This window comes from Bufo bufo, chromosome 6 (assembly GCF_905171765.1).
Source record: "Bufo bufo chromosome 6, aBufBuf1.1, whole genome shotgun sequence".
NCBI classification, from domain to species: Eukaryota; Metazoa; Chordata; class Amphibia; order Anura; family Bufonidae; genus Bufo; species Bufo bufo.
The window spans coordinates 4,638,701-4,656,951 of record NC_053394.1 but is presented as its reverse complement, the minus strand read 5'-3'; the positions used below and the strand labels follow the sequence as shown (position 1 = coordinate 4,656,951).

The 18,251-nt window shown below is 46.6% G+C and overlaps 1 protein-coding gene across 1 annotated transcript in view; it reads right to left on the bottom strand.

Annotated features, from left to right (window-relative positions):
• The window catches only part of LOC121005149 (pancreatic lipase-related protein 2-like), a 247,085-nt gene that overhangs the window by 226,546 nt on the left and 2,288 nt on the right, over positions 1 to 18,251 (bottom strand). Inside the window, exon 2 of the mRNA XM_040437715.1 lies at positions 12,532 to 12,580. Coding sequence (XP_040293649.1) covers positions 12,532 to 12,580 — 49 coding nt within the window. The remainder of the gene's footprint in view (positions 1 to 12,531; positions 12,581 to 18,251) is intronic.

The window sequence follows — 18,251 nt, the reverse complement described above, 5'->3', positions numbered from 1 at the left end:
TTCTCTGTAATATAATTGCAGTTGCCTGCTAGTGTGTTTCAGGCCCACAGATTGTACTGTGCCCACTGCCCACCACTCATATCGGGTGGCACAGTACCTTGCAGATAAAAAAGTCATTACATTTTTTCTCTGTAATATAAATGCAGTTGCCTGCCAGTGAGTGTCAGGCCCACAGACTGTACTGTGCCCACTTCCCACCACTCATTTCGGGTGGCACAGTACCATGCAGATAAAAAAGTCATAAAAAATTTTCTCTGTAATATAATTGCAGTTGCCTGCCAGTGTGTGTCAGGCCCACAGACTGTACTGTGCCCACTGCCCACCACTCATATCGGGTGGCACAGTACCTTGCACGCATAGTACCACTAATCTAAAAAAAATGACAGGCAGAGGCAGGCCACCCCGCAGGGGCCGTCGTGGTCGTGGTGCTGTGATTTCCTTTGGTCCTAGAATAATGCCCAGTGTTCAGATGCCACGTACCCTGAACTCAAAAATTCTGAGGACATAGTTGACTGGCTTACACAAGACACCCAATCTTCTACAGCTTCCGCTCGGAACCTTGACGCACCATTCTCCTCCAGCTCAGCTTCGGGCACCTCTCAAGTTACCACTCGCCCGCCACCACCACCACCACTAGCACCACAGCCGCTTCCCTTGATCTGTCAGAGGAGTTATTTACACATCAGTTGGAAGAAATGAGTGATGCGCAACCATTATTGCCAGAGGATGTAGATAACAGGGATATGTCTCAGTCAGGCAGCATTACACACATGGACGTACAGTGTGATGATGATGATGATGTTGTACCCGCTGCTTCCTTTGCTGAGTTGTCAGATACAAGTGAAGCGGTTGATGATGACAATGTGTCCGTGGATGTCACGTGGGTGCCTGCTCGAAGAGAAGAAGAGGGGGAAAGTTCAGATGGGGAGACAGAGAGGAGGAGGAGACGAGTTGGAAGCAGGGGGAGGTCGTTGCAAGGAGCTAGTGGCACAGTCAGACAGCATGCATCGGCACCCGGGGTCAGCCAGACAGCACGTCAATCAACGCATGCTGTTGCCACCACCAGAATGCCGACATTGCAAAGCTCAGCAGTGTGGCATTTTTTTTGTGTGTCTCCCTCTGATAACAGCGATGCCATTTGCAACCTGTGCCAAAAGAAACTGAGTCGGGGGAAGTCCAACACCCACCTAGGTACAACTGCTTTGCGAAGGCACATGATCTCACATCACAAACGCATATGGGATCAACACATGATGACGAGTAGAAGCAGCACACAAACTCAAAGCCACCATCCTCCTCCTGGTGCAGCATCTTCAGCCACGTCAACCACTGCTGTCCTCCTTGCCCCCTCTCAACCATCCGCCACTCCGCCTCTCACCTTCAGCAGTTCCTGCTCATCTGCCCACAGTCAGGTGTCTGTCAAGGAAATTTTTGAGCGTAAGAAGCCAAAGTCACAGAGTCACCCCCTTGCCAGGCGTCTGACAGCTGGCTTGTCTGAACTCTTAGCCCGCCAGCTTTTACCATACAAGCTGGTGGAGTCTGAGGCCTTCAAAAAATTTGTAGCTATTGAGACACCGCATTGGAAGGTACCCGGCCAAATTTTTTTTCACAAAATGCAATCCCCAACCTGTACTCTATTGTGGAAAAGGAAGTCATGGCATGTCTGGCACACAGTATTGGGGCAAGGGTCCATCTGACCACTGATACCTGGTCTGCAAAGCACGGTCAGGGCAGGTATATCACCTACACTGCGCATTGGGTAAACCTGCTGACGGCTGCCAAGCATGGAATGCGTGGCTCTGCAGAGTGGTTGGTGACACCGCCACGACTTGCAGGCAGGCCTGCTGCCACCTCCTCTACTCCTCCTACTCCATCCTCTTCGATAACCTCCTCGGCTGAGTCCCCTTCTGCTGCTGCATCTTGCTCCACATCAACTGCACCCCCCCCCCAGCTCCCCAGGGGCTATTCCACATCCCGGATACGACAGTGTCACGCCGTCTTGGGGTTGAATTGCCTGAAAGCAGAGAGTCACACCGGACCAGCACTCCTGTCTGCCCTGAACGCACCAACTGGAGATCGGCAAAGTGGTGTGTGACAACGAAAGCAATTTGTCGGCGGCATTGAATTTTGGCAAGTTGTCACATGTGCCGTGCATGGGACATGTGTTGAATCTCATCGTACAACGCTTTGCGTATAAGTACCCAGGCTTACAGGACGTCCTCAAGCAGGCCAGGAAGGTGTGTGGCCATTTCAGGCGTTCCTACACGGCCATGGGGCACTTTTCCGATATTCAGCAGCGAAACAACATGCCAGTGAAGCGCTTGATTTGCGACAGCCCCACACGTTGGAATTCAACACTCCTAATGTTTGACCACCTGCTCCAACAAGAAAAAGCCGTCAGCGAGTATTTGTATGACCGGGGTGCTAGGACAGCCTCTGCGGAGCTGGGTATTTTTTTGCCACGTTACTGGACGCTCATGCACAATGCCTGTAGGCTCATGCGTCCTTTTGAGGAGGTGACAAACCTAGTCAGTCGCACTGAAGGCACCATCAGCGACCTCATCCCATTTGTTTTCTTCCCGGAGCGTGCCCTGCGAAGAGTGCTGGATCAGGCCGTAGATGAGCATGAAGAGGAAGAGTTGTGGTCACCATCACCACCAGAAACAGCCTTATCAGCATCGCTTACTGGACCTGCGGCAACGCTGGAAGAGGAGTCTGAGGAAGAGGAGTCAGAGGAGGAATGTGGCTTTGAGGAGGAGGAAGACCAACCACAGCAGGCATCCCAGGGTGCTCGTTGTCACCTATCTGTTACCCGTGGTGTTGCACGTGGCTGGGGGGAAGAAAAGACCTTCAATGACATCAGTGAGGATGAGGAATGGGATATGAGTAGCTCGGCATCCAACCTTGTGCAAATGGAGTCTTTCATGCTGTCATGCCTGTTGAGGGACCCTCGTATAAAAAGGCTGAAGGAGAACGACCTGTACTGGGTGGCCACGCTACTAGACCCCCGGTATAAGCAGAAAGTGCCTGAAATGTTACCGAATTACCGGAAGTCGGAAAGGATGCAGCAGTTCCTAAACAAGTTAAAAAGTATGCTTTACACAGCGTATAAGGGTGATGTCACAGCACAACGGGAATCTAACAGGGGAAGAGGTGAAAGTAATCCTCCTCCTACCACGACCACGCCGGCACTGACAGGACGCTTTACAGACGTGTTGTTGATGGAGGACATGCAGAGCTTTTTAAGTCCTACGCATCGCCACAGCCCTTCGGGGTCCACCCTCAGAGAACGACTCGACCGACATGTAGCAGACTACCTCGCCTTAACTGCAGATATCGACACTCTGAGGAGCGATGAACCCCTTGACTACTGGGTGTGCAGGCTTGACCTGTGGCCTGAGCTATCCCAATTTGCGATAGAACTTCTGGCCTGCCCCGCTTCAAGTGTCCTGTCAGAAAGGACCTTCAGCGCAGCAAAGAGGTATTGTCACTGAGAAGAGAAGTCGCCTAGGTCAAAAAAGTCTAGATTACCTCACCTTCATTAGGATGAATGAGGCATGGATCCCGAAGGGACTGACAGTGGGGGATGCATTTGACTAAAAAAGGCCTGATGAGATGCCTTGGGCTAAAAATGGTCCACACGCTGCTGTATTTAATCTCTGCATGCCAGATGACTTGCGTGACTTCTCCGCCACCAACTAGGGTTCAAGCCGCAATGTTTTAGTGCACTTTCTGCCTGGAAAACATCAATTTTTCCAGCTGCTGCTACAGCACCTAGTTTTTCAGGCATGTGTACATGCCTAATTTTTCTGGCCTCTGGTGCTGCACTGTGGCTGCAAAAACAAAACAACAAAAAAGGCACATACATGTGTCAATTCCCCTTCGTGATCGTTACCTTGTTGTGGTGAAGGGGCTTGCGTATCACAATGAAGCGACCACCTCTATGAGTGTGTTGGCAATGTTGGCACACCCCAGAGGATAAGGTCGTTGCTTCATTGTGAACAGACCAAAAGCAATCGGCTGGATAATTTTGCATAGAAATAACAATAATTTTCTTTGTGATCATCTAAGGGGATCATTAAAGCCTACTAGGCCAACAATGGGCCCACACTGCAGAATCATTGTTTTCTGGGTCACTTAACTGTCACTGAACTACCTCAGCACGACCATAGGCTTTGAAAAACCGCCATCGCCTGCAATCTCCCAAATGTGCGCACGAGCACAGTCATCACTACACCAAGATTGACGCATAGAGGTATAAAATTTATGTCATGAGTGTGTCAACTATTGACAACTCTTTGCGGTTTTCTAAACTCTATTCGATACACGTCCCCTGATAGGGGACGTAACAGGGATTAAACTGATAGGAATAGTACTACTTAACACACTACTCATATAGGGTGGCACAGTACATTGCACGGCGCACTCGCAGTGCCCCAAATTGGAAGTAAGAGGACCAACCAACCATCTTTTTCCATCTCCCGGTTCCTAAAATCTATTCCATGCACCGGCCCCTGATAGGGGACGTAACAGAGATTAAACTGATAGGAATAGTACTACTTAACATACCACTCATATAGGGTGGCACAGTACATTGCACGGCGCACGCACAGTGCCCCAGATTGGAAGTAAGAGGACCGACCAACCATCTTTTTCCATCTCCCGGTTCCTAAAATCTATTCCATACACCGGCCCCTGATAGGGGACAAAACAGAGATTAAACTGGTAAGAACAGATTTCTTTAATTTTAAAAAAAGAGGACAGCCTCTGCGGAGCTGGGTATTTTTTGGCCGCGTTACTGAACGCTCATGCACAATGGCTGTAGGCTCATGCGTTCTTTTGTGGAGGTGACAAACCTGGTCAGTCAAACCCAAGGCAACATCATCGACCTCATCCCATATGCGTTTTTTCTGGAGCGTGCCCTGCGAAGAGTGCTGGATCAGGCCGTAGATGAGCATGAAGAGGAAGAGTTGTGGTCACCATCACCACCAGAAGCAGCCTTGTCGTCATCGATTGCTGGACCTGCGGCAACGCAGAGAGAGGAGTCTGAAGAAGAGGAGTCAGAGGAAGAAGGTGGCTTTGAGGAGGTGGAAGACCAACCACAGCAGGAGTCCCAGGGGGCTTGTTGTCACCTTTCGGGGACCCTTGGTGTTGTACGTGGCTGGGTGGAGGAAGAGACCTTCAATGACGTCAGTGAGGACAAGGAACGGGACATGGCTAGATTGGTATCCAACCTTGTGTAAAAGGGGAGTTTGGTCTGTCAGAGTTTGGTCTGTCTCTGTGAAGCGGGCGTAACCCTTACACTACCTGATCGATACAACATCATACCTGATGTTTTAAAGCACGTTATTCCAAACAATTTAGGAATGTTAGGTGATTTATGCCCTTTATGGATTAAAACCCGACTCTGCGTCAACTACGTAATTTTCCATGGGAGTTTTGCCATGGATCCCCCTCCGGCATGCCACAGTCCAGGTGTTAGTCCCTTTGAAACAACTTTTCCATCACTATTGTGGCCAGAAAGAGTCCCTGTGGGTTTTAAAATTCGCCTGCCTATTGAAGTCTATGGCGGTTCGCCCGGTTCTCTCGTTCGCGAACACTTGCGAAAATTTATGTCCGAGACATCTCTAGTGTTATTTCCCTGCGCACGCTGCAATTGGCGTCACGAACAAAAACTATAGACTTCTATACCCATATCCGGACCCACTGCATAATTTGGAGTCCGTGTAACCGTACCACGGTCCTGCTCATTGCATTTTTGGCATCACTGGAACAGGATCGAGCTGTGTGCCAACAGAACCGAATCCAATTGTGTACAGAACCAGACCAGATTGCATGTTTCACAGTACTGCAAGACTTACAGATTGTGCAAAAACCCTGAAAATTGATTTTATTGCCTTGTTGCTGTGCCAGAAAGCGCTAAACGTGCGCTCCAGCACTCAAAGGGTTAATTCGCCATATTCACAAACTGCCGCTGCTTCTTCATGCCCAGAAGCGGGAAAACTCAGGAACGCCCTCTCAAGAGCGCGAAGATGCCGAATACACCCCCCTAGAGACGGGAAATCTAAGGCCTGCCCACCAAGAACTTTACATTGTGAGCCAAGGGAGTGAAGACTCCTCCCTCTGGGCTCCACCCTCACTTCCTGAAAGCACCCCGACAGTGGAGCCAAGGAAGATAGCGCTCCCGTTGCCGAAATGGAACCAAATGGTTATCGGAGGAGAGCCGGTGTATGAAGACCACCCGCCAGAGATTCAAGTCTCTCAACTGGTGAAGAAACTGGTGTTTGTTATACACATATAGCATACACTGTGCCCCACAATATACAGTATACCTCTACACTGTGCCCCACAATATACAGTATACCTCTATACTGTGCCACACAATATACAGTATACCGCTACACTGTGCCCCACAATATACAGTATACCTCTACACTGTGCCCCACAATATACAGTATACCGCTACACTGTGCCACACACAATATACAGTATACCTCTACACTGTGCCCCACAATATACAGTATACCTCTACACTGTGCCCCACAATATACAGTATACCTCTATACTGTGCCACACAATATACAGTATACCGCTACACTGTGCCCCACAATATACAGTATACCTCTACACTGTGCCCCACAATATACAGTATACCGCTACACTGTGCCACACACAATATACAGTATACCTCTACACTGTGCCACACAATGTACAGTATACCTTTACACTGTGCCACACAATATACAGTATACCACTACACTGTGCCACACAATATACAGTATACCGCTACACTGTGCCACACAATATACAGTACACCTCTACAATGTGCCACACAACATACAGTATACCGCTACACTGTGCCCCACAATATACAGTATACCTCTACACTGTGCCACACAATATACAGTATACCACTACACTGTGCCACACAATATACAGTATACCTCTACACTGTGCCACACAATATACAGTATACCTCTACACTGTGCCACACAATATACAGTATACCTCTACACTGTGCCACACAATATACAGTATACCTCTACACTGTGCCCCACAATATACAGTATACCTCTACACTGTGCCTCACAATGTACAGTATACCTCTACACTGTGCCACACAATATACAGTATACCTCTACACTGTGCCACACAATGTACAGTATACCTCTACACTGTGCCACACAATATACAGTATACCTCTACACTGTGCCCCACAATATACAGTATACCTCTACACTGTGCCACACAATATACAGTATACCTCTACACTGTGCCACACAATATACAGTATACAGCTACACTGTGCCACACAATATACAGTATACCTCTACACTGTGCCACACAATGTACAGTATACCTCTACACTGTGCCTCACAATTTACAGTATACCTCTACACTGTGCCACACAATATACAGTATACCTCTACACTGTGCCACACAATATACAGTATACCGCTACACTGTGCCCCACAATATACAGTATACCTCTACACTGTGCCACACAATATACAGTATACCTCTACACTGTGCCACACAATATACAGTATACCTCTACACTGTGCCCCACAATATACAGTATACCTCTACACTGTGCCACACAATATACAGTATACCTCTACACTGTGCCACACAATATACAGTATACCGCTACACTGTGCCCCACAATATACAGTATACCTCTACACTGTGCCACACAATATACAGTATACCTCTACACTGTGCCCCACAATATACAGTATACCTCTACACTGTGCCCCACAATATACAGTATACCTCTACACTGTGCCACACAATATACAGTATACCGCTACACTGTGCCACACAATATACAGTATACCTCTACGCTGTGCCACACAATATACAGTATACCTCTACACTGTGCCCCACAATATACAGTATACCTCTACACTGTGCCACACAATATACAGTATACCTCTACACTGTGCCACACAATATACAGTATACCTCTACACTGTGCCACACAATATACAGTATACCTCTACACTGTGCCCCACAATATACAGTATACCTCTACACTGTGCCCCACAATATACAGTATACCTCTACACTGTGCCACACAATATACAGTTTACCTCTACACTGTGCCACACAATGTACAGTATACCTCTACACTGTGCCCCACACAATATACAGTACACCTCTACACTGTGCCCCACAATATACAGTATACCTCTACACTGTGCCACACAATATACAGTATACCTCTACACTGTGCCCCACAATATACAGTATACCTCTACACTGTGCCACACAATATACAGTATACCGCTACACTGTGCCCCACAATATACAGTATACCTCTACGCTGTGCCACACAATATACAGTTTACCTCTACACTGTGCCCCACAATATACAGTATACCTCTACACTGTGCCACACAATATACAGTATACTCTACACTGTGCCACACAATATACAGTATACCTCTACACTGTGCCCCACAATATACAGTATACCTCTACACTGTGCCACACAATATACAGTATACCTCTACACTGTGCCCCACAATATACAGTATACCACTACACTGTGCCACACAATATACAGTATACCTCTACACTGTGCCACACAATATACAGTATACCTCTACACTGTGCCACACAATATACAGTATACCTCTACACTGTGCCCCACAATATACAGTATACCTCTACACTGTGCCACACAATATACAGTATACCTCTACACTGTGCCACACAATATACAGTATACCTCTACACTGTGCCACACAATATACAGTATACCTCTACACTGTGCCACACAATATACAGTTTATTTTTTATTGAGACAAGATTGGACCAGGACCATAAGATTAACCCTTAGAGGACCTTACGATTTTCCATTTTTGTGTTTTCATTTTCACTCCTCGCCTTCGCAGTGACATAACTTTTTATTTTTCCGTAGCCTTATGAGGACTTATTTTTTGCGGGACAAGTTGTACTTTCTAATGGCACTATTTAATATTGCATATGATGTAGTGGGGAGCTGCAAAATAGAAATAGGGTGGAATTGGAAAAAAAATAATTCTGCCACAGTTTTATGTTTTTGCCTTTTTTACGACGTTCCCTATGCAGAGTAATCTGTACTTTTCAGTGATACCATTTTGAAATGTGTGCAACATTTTGATCACTTTTTAATAATTTTTTTGGGGGAAGGTGAAGTAACAACATATTTTTTTAATTGCCTATTTTTATGTCGTATGGGGTAAATATTGTTAGATTTTAATTGTTCGGGTGATTTCACATGCAGCGATGTCCATCATGTGTCCTTTTTTATTGTACTTGTATTTTCATTTAGGGGAAAGGGGGGTGATTTGGACTTTTTGTTAAGGTTATAAAAATATTAAAAAAAAGTTTAATTTTTTTAAATTTATTTTTTATCATATCATTAGTTATGTGATGGCTAAAAACCCATTATAGCACACTCCATTTACAAACTACAAACCCAGTGCTGCCACCTGCTGGCCTGTATGGGTATATACCAGTAATATCTTCCGAAGTCTGCGTGAGGCTTCCAACTATTACTGTACCATAACAGGTTCCCCGATCTCAGCCGGGGAACACTGTTACAGGTGTCGGAGCTCGGGGGTCCCGCTTTCAGACGGCTCTGATGCCCTGCTTACATTTGACTATGGCACCTGAGGGTTTAAATGTATGTGATCAGACATAGGGCAGATCGCATGCATCCACAGAAACAACAGAAACCCAGTGGCTATGGGGCCCGCTGCTGGCAGGTGCCATCTTTGACCCCTTCCCAACCAGCGCCGTAATAGTACGGTGCAGCAGGACGTGACTTGCCGCCCAGTGCCGTACTATTAAGGCGGGCTGATCGGGTGGGTGTAGGAGCTGTGCCCGACCGATTAGCTGCAGGGGTCACTGATAGCCGGACCCCTGCTATATGCGCCGGCACCGGTGAAAACACTGATGCCGGCGCATTAACCCTTGATGTGCCGGGTCAGCGCTGACCGTGACATGTGCGATGTGTGTATGAGGGAGAGGGCTTCCATCGAGTCCCCGCGCTGCTGTGACGGGGACGCAATGGCAGGAAAGGCAGCCCTATGCCATCCGGGAAAGCCTGTGAGATCCAGCCTCCTGTATTACACTGGTAATACACTTACAGCCAATACATCACAATACAGAAGTATTGTCATGCATTGTAAAGGGGATCAGACCCCCAAAAGTTGAAGTACTAGAATGGGACAAAAAATAAAGTGTAAAAAAAAAAAACTTTTACAAACAAATTTTAAGTTTCAAGTAAAAAAAAAAAAGCGTCCTTTTCCCAAAATAAATTAATAATTATTATTTTTTAAATAGGGAAAAAAAGAAAACTTTTTATGGTGAACACCATAAAAAAAAGTAAATAAAAACTGTGCTAATAAAAACATTTTTTGGTCACATTACATCACTAAAAGTGCAACATCAAGCGATCAAAAAGGCGTATACCCCCCCAAAATAGTACTAATCTAACCGTCACCTCATCCCGCAAAAAATGAGCCTCTACTTAAGACAATCGCCCAAAAAATAAAAAAAATATGGCTCTCAGACTATGGAGACAATAAAACATGATATTTTTTTGGTTTCAAAACTGCTTTTATTGTGTTAAATGTAAAAAAAATAAAAAAGCAGACATATTAGGTATTGCTGCGTCCGTAACAACCTGCTCTATAAAAATACCATATGATCTAACCCCTAAGGTGAACAAGGTAAAAAAAACGGTGTCAAAAATCCATTTTTTGTCACCTTACATAACAAAAAGTGTAGTAGCAAGCGATCAAAAAGTCATCTGCACCCCAATATCATACCAATCAAACCGTCATTTCAGCCCGCAAAATATTAGACCCTACCTAAGACAATCTGCTAAAAAATAAAAATAAAATATGGCTCTCAGAATATGGAGACACTAAAAAAAATTTTTTTTCAAAAATGCTTTACTATGTAAAACTGAAACAAACAATCAAAAAAGGTAGTCATATTTGGTATTGTAGCGTCCGTAACAACCTGCTCTATAAAAATACCATGTGATTTAACAGATGAACACTGTAAATAACAAAAAAAAAACAGTGCCAAAACAGCTATTTTTTGTTACTTTGCCTCACAAAAAGTGTAATATAGAGCAACCAAAAATCATATGTACCCTAAAATAGTACCAACTAAACTGCCACCTTATCCCATAGTTTCCAAAATGGGGTCATTTTTGGGGAGTTTCTACTCTAGGGGTGCATCAGGGGGTCTTCAAATGTGACATGGCAGCTTAAAATTATCCCAGTGAAATCTGCTTCCCAAAAACCATGTGGCGTTCTTTTCCTTCTGCGCCCTGCCGTGTGCCCGTACAGCAGTTTACGACCACATATGGGGTGTTTCTGTAAACTACAGAATCAGGGTAATAAATATTGAGTTTTGTTTGGCTGTTAACCCTTGCGTTGTTAGCGGAAAAAAATGGATTAAAATGGAAATTCTGCCAAAACAGTGAAATTTCATCTCAATTTTCCATTAATTCTTGTGGAACACCTAAAGGGTTAACGACGTTTGTAAAATCAGTTTTGAATATCTTGAGGGGTGTAGTTTCTAGAATGGGGTCATTTTTGGGGGGTTTCTATTATGTAAGCCTCACAAAGTGACTTCAGACCTGAACTGGTCCTTAAAAAGTGTGTTTTTGAAATTTTCTGAAAAATTTCAGGATTTGCTTCTAAACTTTTAAGCCTTGTAACGTCCCCAAAAAATACAATGGCATTCACAAACAGATACAAACATGAAGTAGACATATGGGGAATGTAAAGTAATAACTATTTTTGGAGTTATTGCTATCTTTTACAAAAGTAGAGAAATAGAAATTTAGAAATTTAGAAATTTTTCCAAATTTTTGTTAAATTATTACATATATTTTTTTTTTATTACATTTTTTGACTCAATTTTACCACTGTCATGAAGAACAATATGTGTTGAAAAAACATTCTCAGAATGGCCTGGATACGTAAAAGCGTTAAGTTATTACCACAAACAGTGACACACGTCAGATTTGCAAGAAAAAGCCTGGGCAGGAAGGTGAAAACTGGCCCGGGGTTGAAAGGGTTAATTGCCCAGCAGCTGCACAAGTGGAACATACACTGCGGCTTATAACAAGCGCGCACTTTATTCCATGGTGCCGATAATATTGGGACATTTATTGAGTAGAGAAGTGCAGTACTGGATTAGTATTAATTTCAGGAGAGAAAGTTGTCTGAAAGGTTTAGCTCACCTAAGATTATCTACACTGACACGTTATAACAAACCCTCTGCTGAGTGAGCAGAACTACGTGAGGATGGATTTCAACCTTTGAGCGTAAACAAGGAAATTCAATTTGCTGACAGCCAGCAGAGATGTTGTAAATGATGAGAATCAAAATGTATATTAGAAAGGAGCTGAACTTTTCACTACTCTTCAGTTTGTGGCTCTGATGGCATGATGAGAGTTGTAGTTTTATAGCTGGAGGTTGAAGACTACTGCCCTCAGGTCCCTAGATTTCTTACCTTGAACGAAGACGACCACGAAGAAGAGCCTCAAAAATGGCGGAAACATCTGGGGGAAAAAAAGCATCAATGGTCACACCCTGAGGATCTATGGTGGTTCATGACGGTCTATTGTGAGGGTCTATTGGAGTTTGAGGATCCATGAGGTTTATGAGGGTCTCTGATGGTTTAGAATGTCCTCTGGGGATTTATGCTAGTCTATTGTTTTTTTTTTGTGGGTCTATGGGGTTTATGAGAGTCTGTGTTGGGTCTGTGGGGGAATATGAGAGTCTACATGGGTCTAGGATTATTTATGATGATCTATGGGATTTATGAGGGTTTGCATGATTCTAGGAAGGTCCATGGGAATTTATGAGAGCTATGGGGGTTTTGAGGGTATGCATGCATCTAGTAGGGAACTTATGAGGGTTTTGGAGTTTCTATTGAGGTTCTTGGGGGTTCATGAGAGTCTAAATAGGTCTGGCAGGATCTATGCAGGTTTATAAGGGTATGTGGGGGTTTATAATGATCTATTAATATTTATGATGGTCAAAGAAGGATTATGAGGGTCTATGGGGGTTTATGAGTGTCTATGTGGATTTAAGAGGATATATGGTAGTTTATGAGGGTTTTTAGGAGGGTCTGTGGGGGTTTATGAATGCCTGTGGGAGTTTATAAGAGGTCTATGGGGATTCATGAGAGTCTTTGGGGGTCTTCTGTAGGAGATTTCATGGTAATGAGATTTTTCATCTAACATTGTAAAAACACAGACCTCAGTTTATTACTTATTTACTTTATGTACTAATGTAGAGCTGACATTTTCTGCAGTGCTTTACAGACATTAGCATCAAGCTTTCCTCCATGTAGATGTTGTCCTTGGTTGGATTTAAACCGTAGGACCCCAGCTCTGCAAAGCACCAGTGGTAGCCACTGAGCCACCGTGGTGCCCAAATGTGCTGCAGCCTGTATAGCTTGTACAGCTTCCTCATCAACCAGAACCTTCAAAGAGCAGAACCCCATTATCTTTCAAGACCTTCATAGACCACAGCCCTCCATCTCTGAGAACCCCTGTAGATCACAGCCTCCATGTTTCAGGACCCCAAAAAATGAGAGCCCCTATCTCCCAGAAGCCTTCAATAGATCACAGGCTCCTTCATCCTGAAGCTCCCCCCCACCCTTAGATCACAGCCCCTCATCTCCCAGGATTTCCATTAATCACTGCATCCATCTTCCTGACCCCCGCAGATCACAGCCCCTAATCTCCAAGACTCCTATAGATCACAACTCCTTTTCCCAGGACACCCATAGATCACTGCTCCCATCTCCCAGAACTTCCATATTTTACTTCTTCCTTCTCCCAGATCCCACCCAAAGATCACTGCTCCCATCTCACAGACCTCCCATAGATCACTGCTCTCATCTCTCAGACCTCCCATAGATCACTGCTCCCATCTCTCAAACCTCCCATAGATCACTGCTCCCATCTCTCAGACCTCCCATAGATCACTGCTCCCATCTCACAGACCTCCCATAGATCACTGCTCTCATCTCTCAGACCTCCCATAGATCACTGCTCCCATCTCTCAGACCTCCCATAGATCACTGCTCCCATCTCTCAGACCTCCCATAGATCACTGTTCCCATCTCCTAGACCTCCCATAGATCACGGCTCCCATCTCTCAGACCTCCCATAAATCACTGCTCCCATCTGGACCTCCCATAGATCACGGCTCCCATCTCTCAGACCTCCCATAGACCACTGCTCCCATCTCCTAGTCCTCCCATAGATCACTGCTCCCATCTCCTAGACCTCCCATAGATCACTGCTCCCATCTCCTAGACCTCCCATATTTCACTTCTTCCATCTCCCAGACCGCCCCCAGACCACTGCTCCCATCTCCCAGACCTCCGATAGATCACTGCTCCCATCTCTCAGACCTCCCATAGATCACTGCTCCCATCTCCCAGACCTCCCATAGATCACTGCTTTCATCTCTCAGACCTCCCATAGATGACTGCTCCCATCTCCTAGACCTCCCATAGATCACTGCTCCCATCTCCTAGACCTCCCATAGATCACTGCTTCCATCTCCCAGAACTTCCATAATTCACTTATTCCATCTCCCAGACTGCTCCCAGACCACTGCTCCCATCTCCCAGACCTCCCATAGATCACTGCTCCCATCTCTCAGACCTCCCATAGATCACTGCTCCCATCTCCCAGACCTCCCATAGATCACTTCTCCCATCTCCTAGACCTCCCATAGATCACTGCTCTCATCTCTCAGACCTCCCATAGATCACTGCTCCCATCTCCCAGACCTCCCATAGATCACTGCTCCCATCTCTCAGACCTCCCATAGATCACTGCTCTCATCTCTCAGACCTCCCATAGATCACTGCTCCCATCTCCCAGACCTCCCATAGATCACTGCTCCCATCTCTCAGACCTCCCATAGATCACGGCTCCCATCTCTCAGACCGCCCACAGACCACTGCTCCCATCTCCCAGACCTCTCATAGATCACTTCTCCCATCTTTCAGACCTCCCATAGATCACTGCTCCCATCTCCCGGACCTCCCATAGATCACTGCTCCCATCTCTCAGACCTCCCATAGATCACTGCTTCCATCTCTCAGACCTCCCATAGATCACTGCTCCCATCTCCCAGACCTCCCATAGATCACTTCTCCCATCTCCTAGACCTCCCATAGATCACTGCTCTCATCTCTCAGACCTCCCATAGATCACTGCTCCCATCTCCCAGACCTCCCATAGATCACTGCTCCCATCTCTCAGACCTCCCATAGATCACTGCTCTCATCTCTCAGACCTCCCATAGATCACTGCTCCCATCTCCCAGACCTCCCATAGATCACTGCTCCCATCTCTCAGACCTCCCATAGATCACGGCTCCCATCTCTCAGACCGCCCCCAGACCACTGCTCCCATCTCCCAGACCTCTCATAGATCACTTCTCCCATCTTTCAGACCTCCCATAGATCACTGCTCCCATCTCCCGGACCTCCCATAGATCACTGCTCCCATCTCTCAGACCTCCCATAGATCACTGCTTCCATCTCTCAGACCTCCCATAGATCACTGCTCCCATCTCTCAGACCTCCCATAGATCACTGCTCCCATCTCTCAGACCTCCCATAGATCACTGCTCCCATCTCTCAGACCTCCCATAGATCACTGCTCCCATCTCCCAGACTTCCCATAGATCACTGCTCCCATATCATCAGACCTCCCGTAGATCACTGCTCTCATCTCTCAGCCCTCCCATAGATGACTGCTCCCATCTCCTAGACCTCCCATAGATCACTGCTCCCATCTCCTAGACCTCCCATAGATCACTGCTCCCATCTCTTAGACCTCCCATAGATCACGGCTCCCATTTCTCAGACCTCCCATAGATCACTGCTTCCATCTCCCAGAACTTCCATAATTCACTTCTTCCATCTCCCAGACCGCCCCCAGTCCACTGCTCCCATCTCCCAGACCTCCCATAGATCACTGCTCCCATCTCTCAGACCTCCCATAGATCACTGCTCCCATCTCTCAGACCTCTCATAGATCACTGCTCTCATCTCTCAGACCTCCCATAGATCACTGCTCCCATATCTCAGACCTCCCGTAGATCACTGCTCTCATCTCTCAGACCTCCCATAGATCACTGCTCTCATCTCTCAGACTTCCCATAGATCACTGCTCTCATCTCTCAGACCTCCCATAGATCACTGCTCCCATCTCTCAGACCTCCCATAGATCACTGATCCCATCTCCCAGACCTCCAATAGATCACTGCTCTCATCTCTCAGACTTCCCATAGATCACAGCTCTCATCTCCCAGACCTCCCATAGATCACTGCTTCCATCTCTCAGACCTCCCATAGATCACTGCTCCCATCTCCTAGACCTCCCATAGATCACTGCTTCCATCTCCCAGACCTCCCATAGATCACTGCTCCCATCTCCTAGACCTCCCATAGATCACTGCTCTCATCTCTCAGACCTCCCATAGATCACTGCTCCCATCTCTCAGACCTCCCATAGATCACTGCTTCCATCTCCTAGACCTCCCATAGATCACTGCTCCCATCTCTCAGACCTCCCATAGATCACTGCTCCCATCTCCTAGACCTCCCATAGATCACTGCTCCCATCTCTCAGACCTCCCATAGATCACTGCTCCCATCTCCTAGACCTCCCATAGATCACTGCTCCCATCTCCTAGATCTCCCATAGATCACTGCTTCCATCTCCCAGAACTTCCAAATTTCAGTTCTTCCATCTACCAGACCCCCCCCCCAGACCACTGCTCCCATCTCCCAGACCTCCCATAGATCACTGCTCCCATCTCTCAGACCTCCCATAGATCACTGCTCCCATCTCTCAGACCTCCCATAGATCACTGCTCCCATCTCCTAGACCTCCCATAGATCACGGCTCCCATCTCTCAGACCCACGATAGATCACAGCCCCATAGTGTAGCCCCCCCCCCCCCCCATCATTGTCAGTGAGGAAATTAACATGCTCATTATATGTTATAATAGATTTATCTTGTCATATAATGATACCGTGTCTCATATGTTCCCTCTTCTGTGTGGGAAGAGTCTACAGATTTATTTATCCTGGGCTTCCTGGTTCATGAACAGTATGTCACAGCTACAGTGAGGACTGACACACCAGGTAGAGCAGTAGGAGAGGGAGGTGGATGTGATGTGACCGTATGCAAGCATTATTTGATCTATGGTCTATGGAGTGACCTGCCCATATATACCTTCCTCCAGATCCTTCCAGATATTTCACAGAGAAATGTGCGGCGGCGAAAAAAATCAACCTGGAGAAAGAGCGGAAAGAAAAGAGTAAAGAAGATGGGATCACTGCTCCCATCTCTCAGACCTCCCATAGATCACTGTTCCCATCTCCTAGACCTCCCATAGATCACGGCTCCCATCTCTCAGACCTCCCATAAATCACTGCTCCCATCTGGACCTCCCATAGATCACGGCTCCCATCTCTCAGACCTCCCATAGACCACTGCTCCCATCTCCTAGTCCTCCCATAGATCACTGCTCCCATCTCCTAGACCTCCCATTGATCACTGCTCCCATCTCCTAGACCTCCCATATTTCACTTCTTCCATCTCCCAGACCGCCCCCAGACCACTGCTCCCATCTCCCAGACCTCCGATAGATCACTGCTCCCATCTCTCAGACCTCCCATAGATCACTGCTCCCATCTCCCAGACCTCCCATAGATCACTGCTTTCATCTCTCAGACCTCCCATATATGACTGCTCCCATCTCCTAGACCTCCCATAGATCACTGCTCCCATCTCCTAGACCTCCCATAGATCACTGCTTCCATCTCCCAGAACTTCCATAATTCACTTATTCCATCTCCCAGACTGCTCCCAGACCACTGCTCCCATCTCCCAGACCTCCCATAGATCACTGCTCCCATCTCTCAGACCTCCCATAGATCACTGCTCCCATCTCCCAGACCTCCCATAGATCACTTCTCCCATCTCCTAGACCTCCCATAGATCACTGCTCTCATCTCTCAGACCTCCCATAGATCACTGCTCCCATCTCCCAGACCTCCCATAGATCACTGACCCCATCTCTCAGACCTCCCATAGATCACTGCTCTCATCTCTCAGACCTCCCATAGATCACTGCTCCCATCTCCCAGACCTCCCATAGATCACTGCTCCCATCTCTCAGACCTC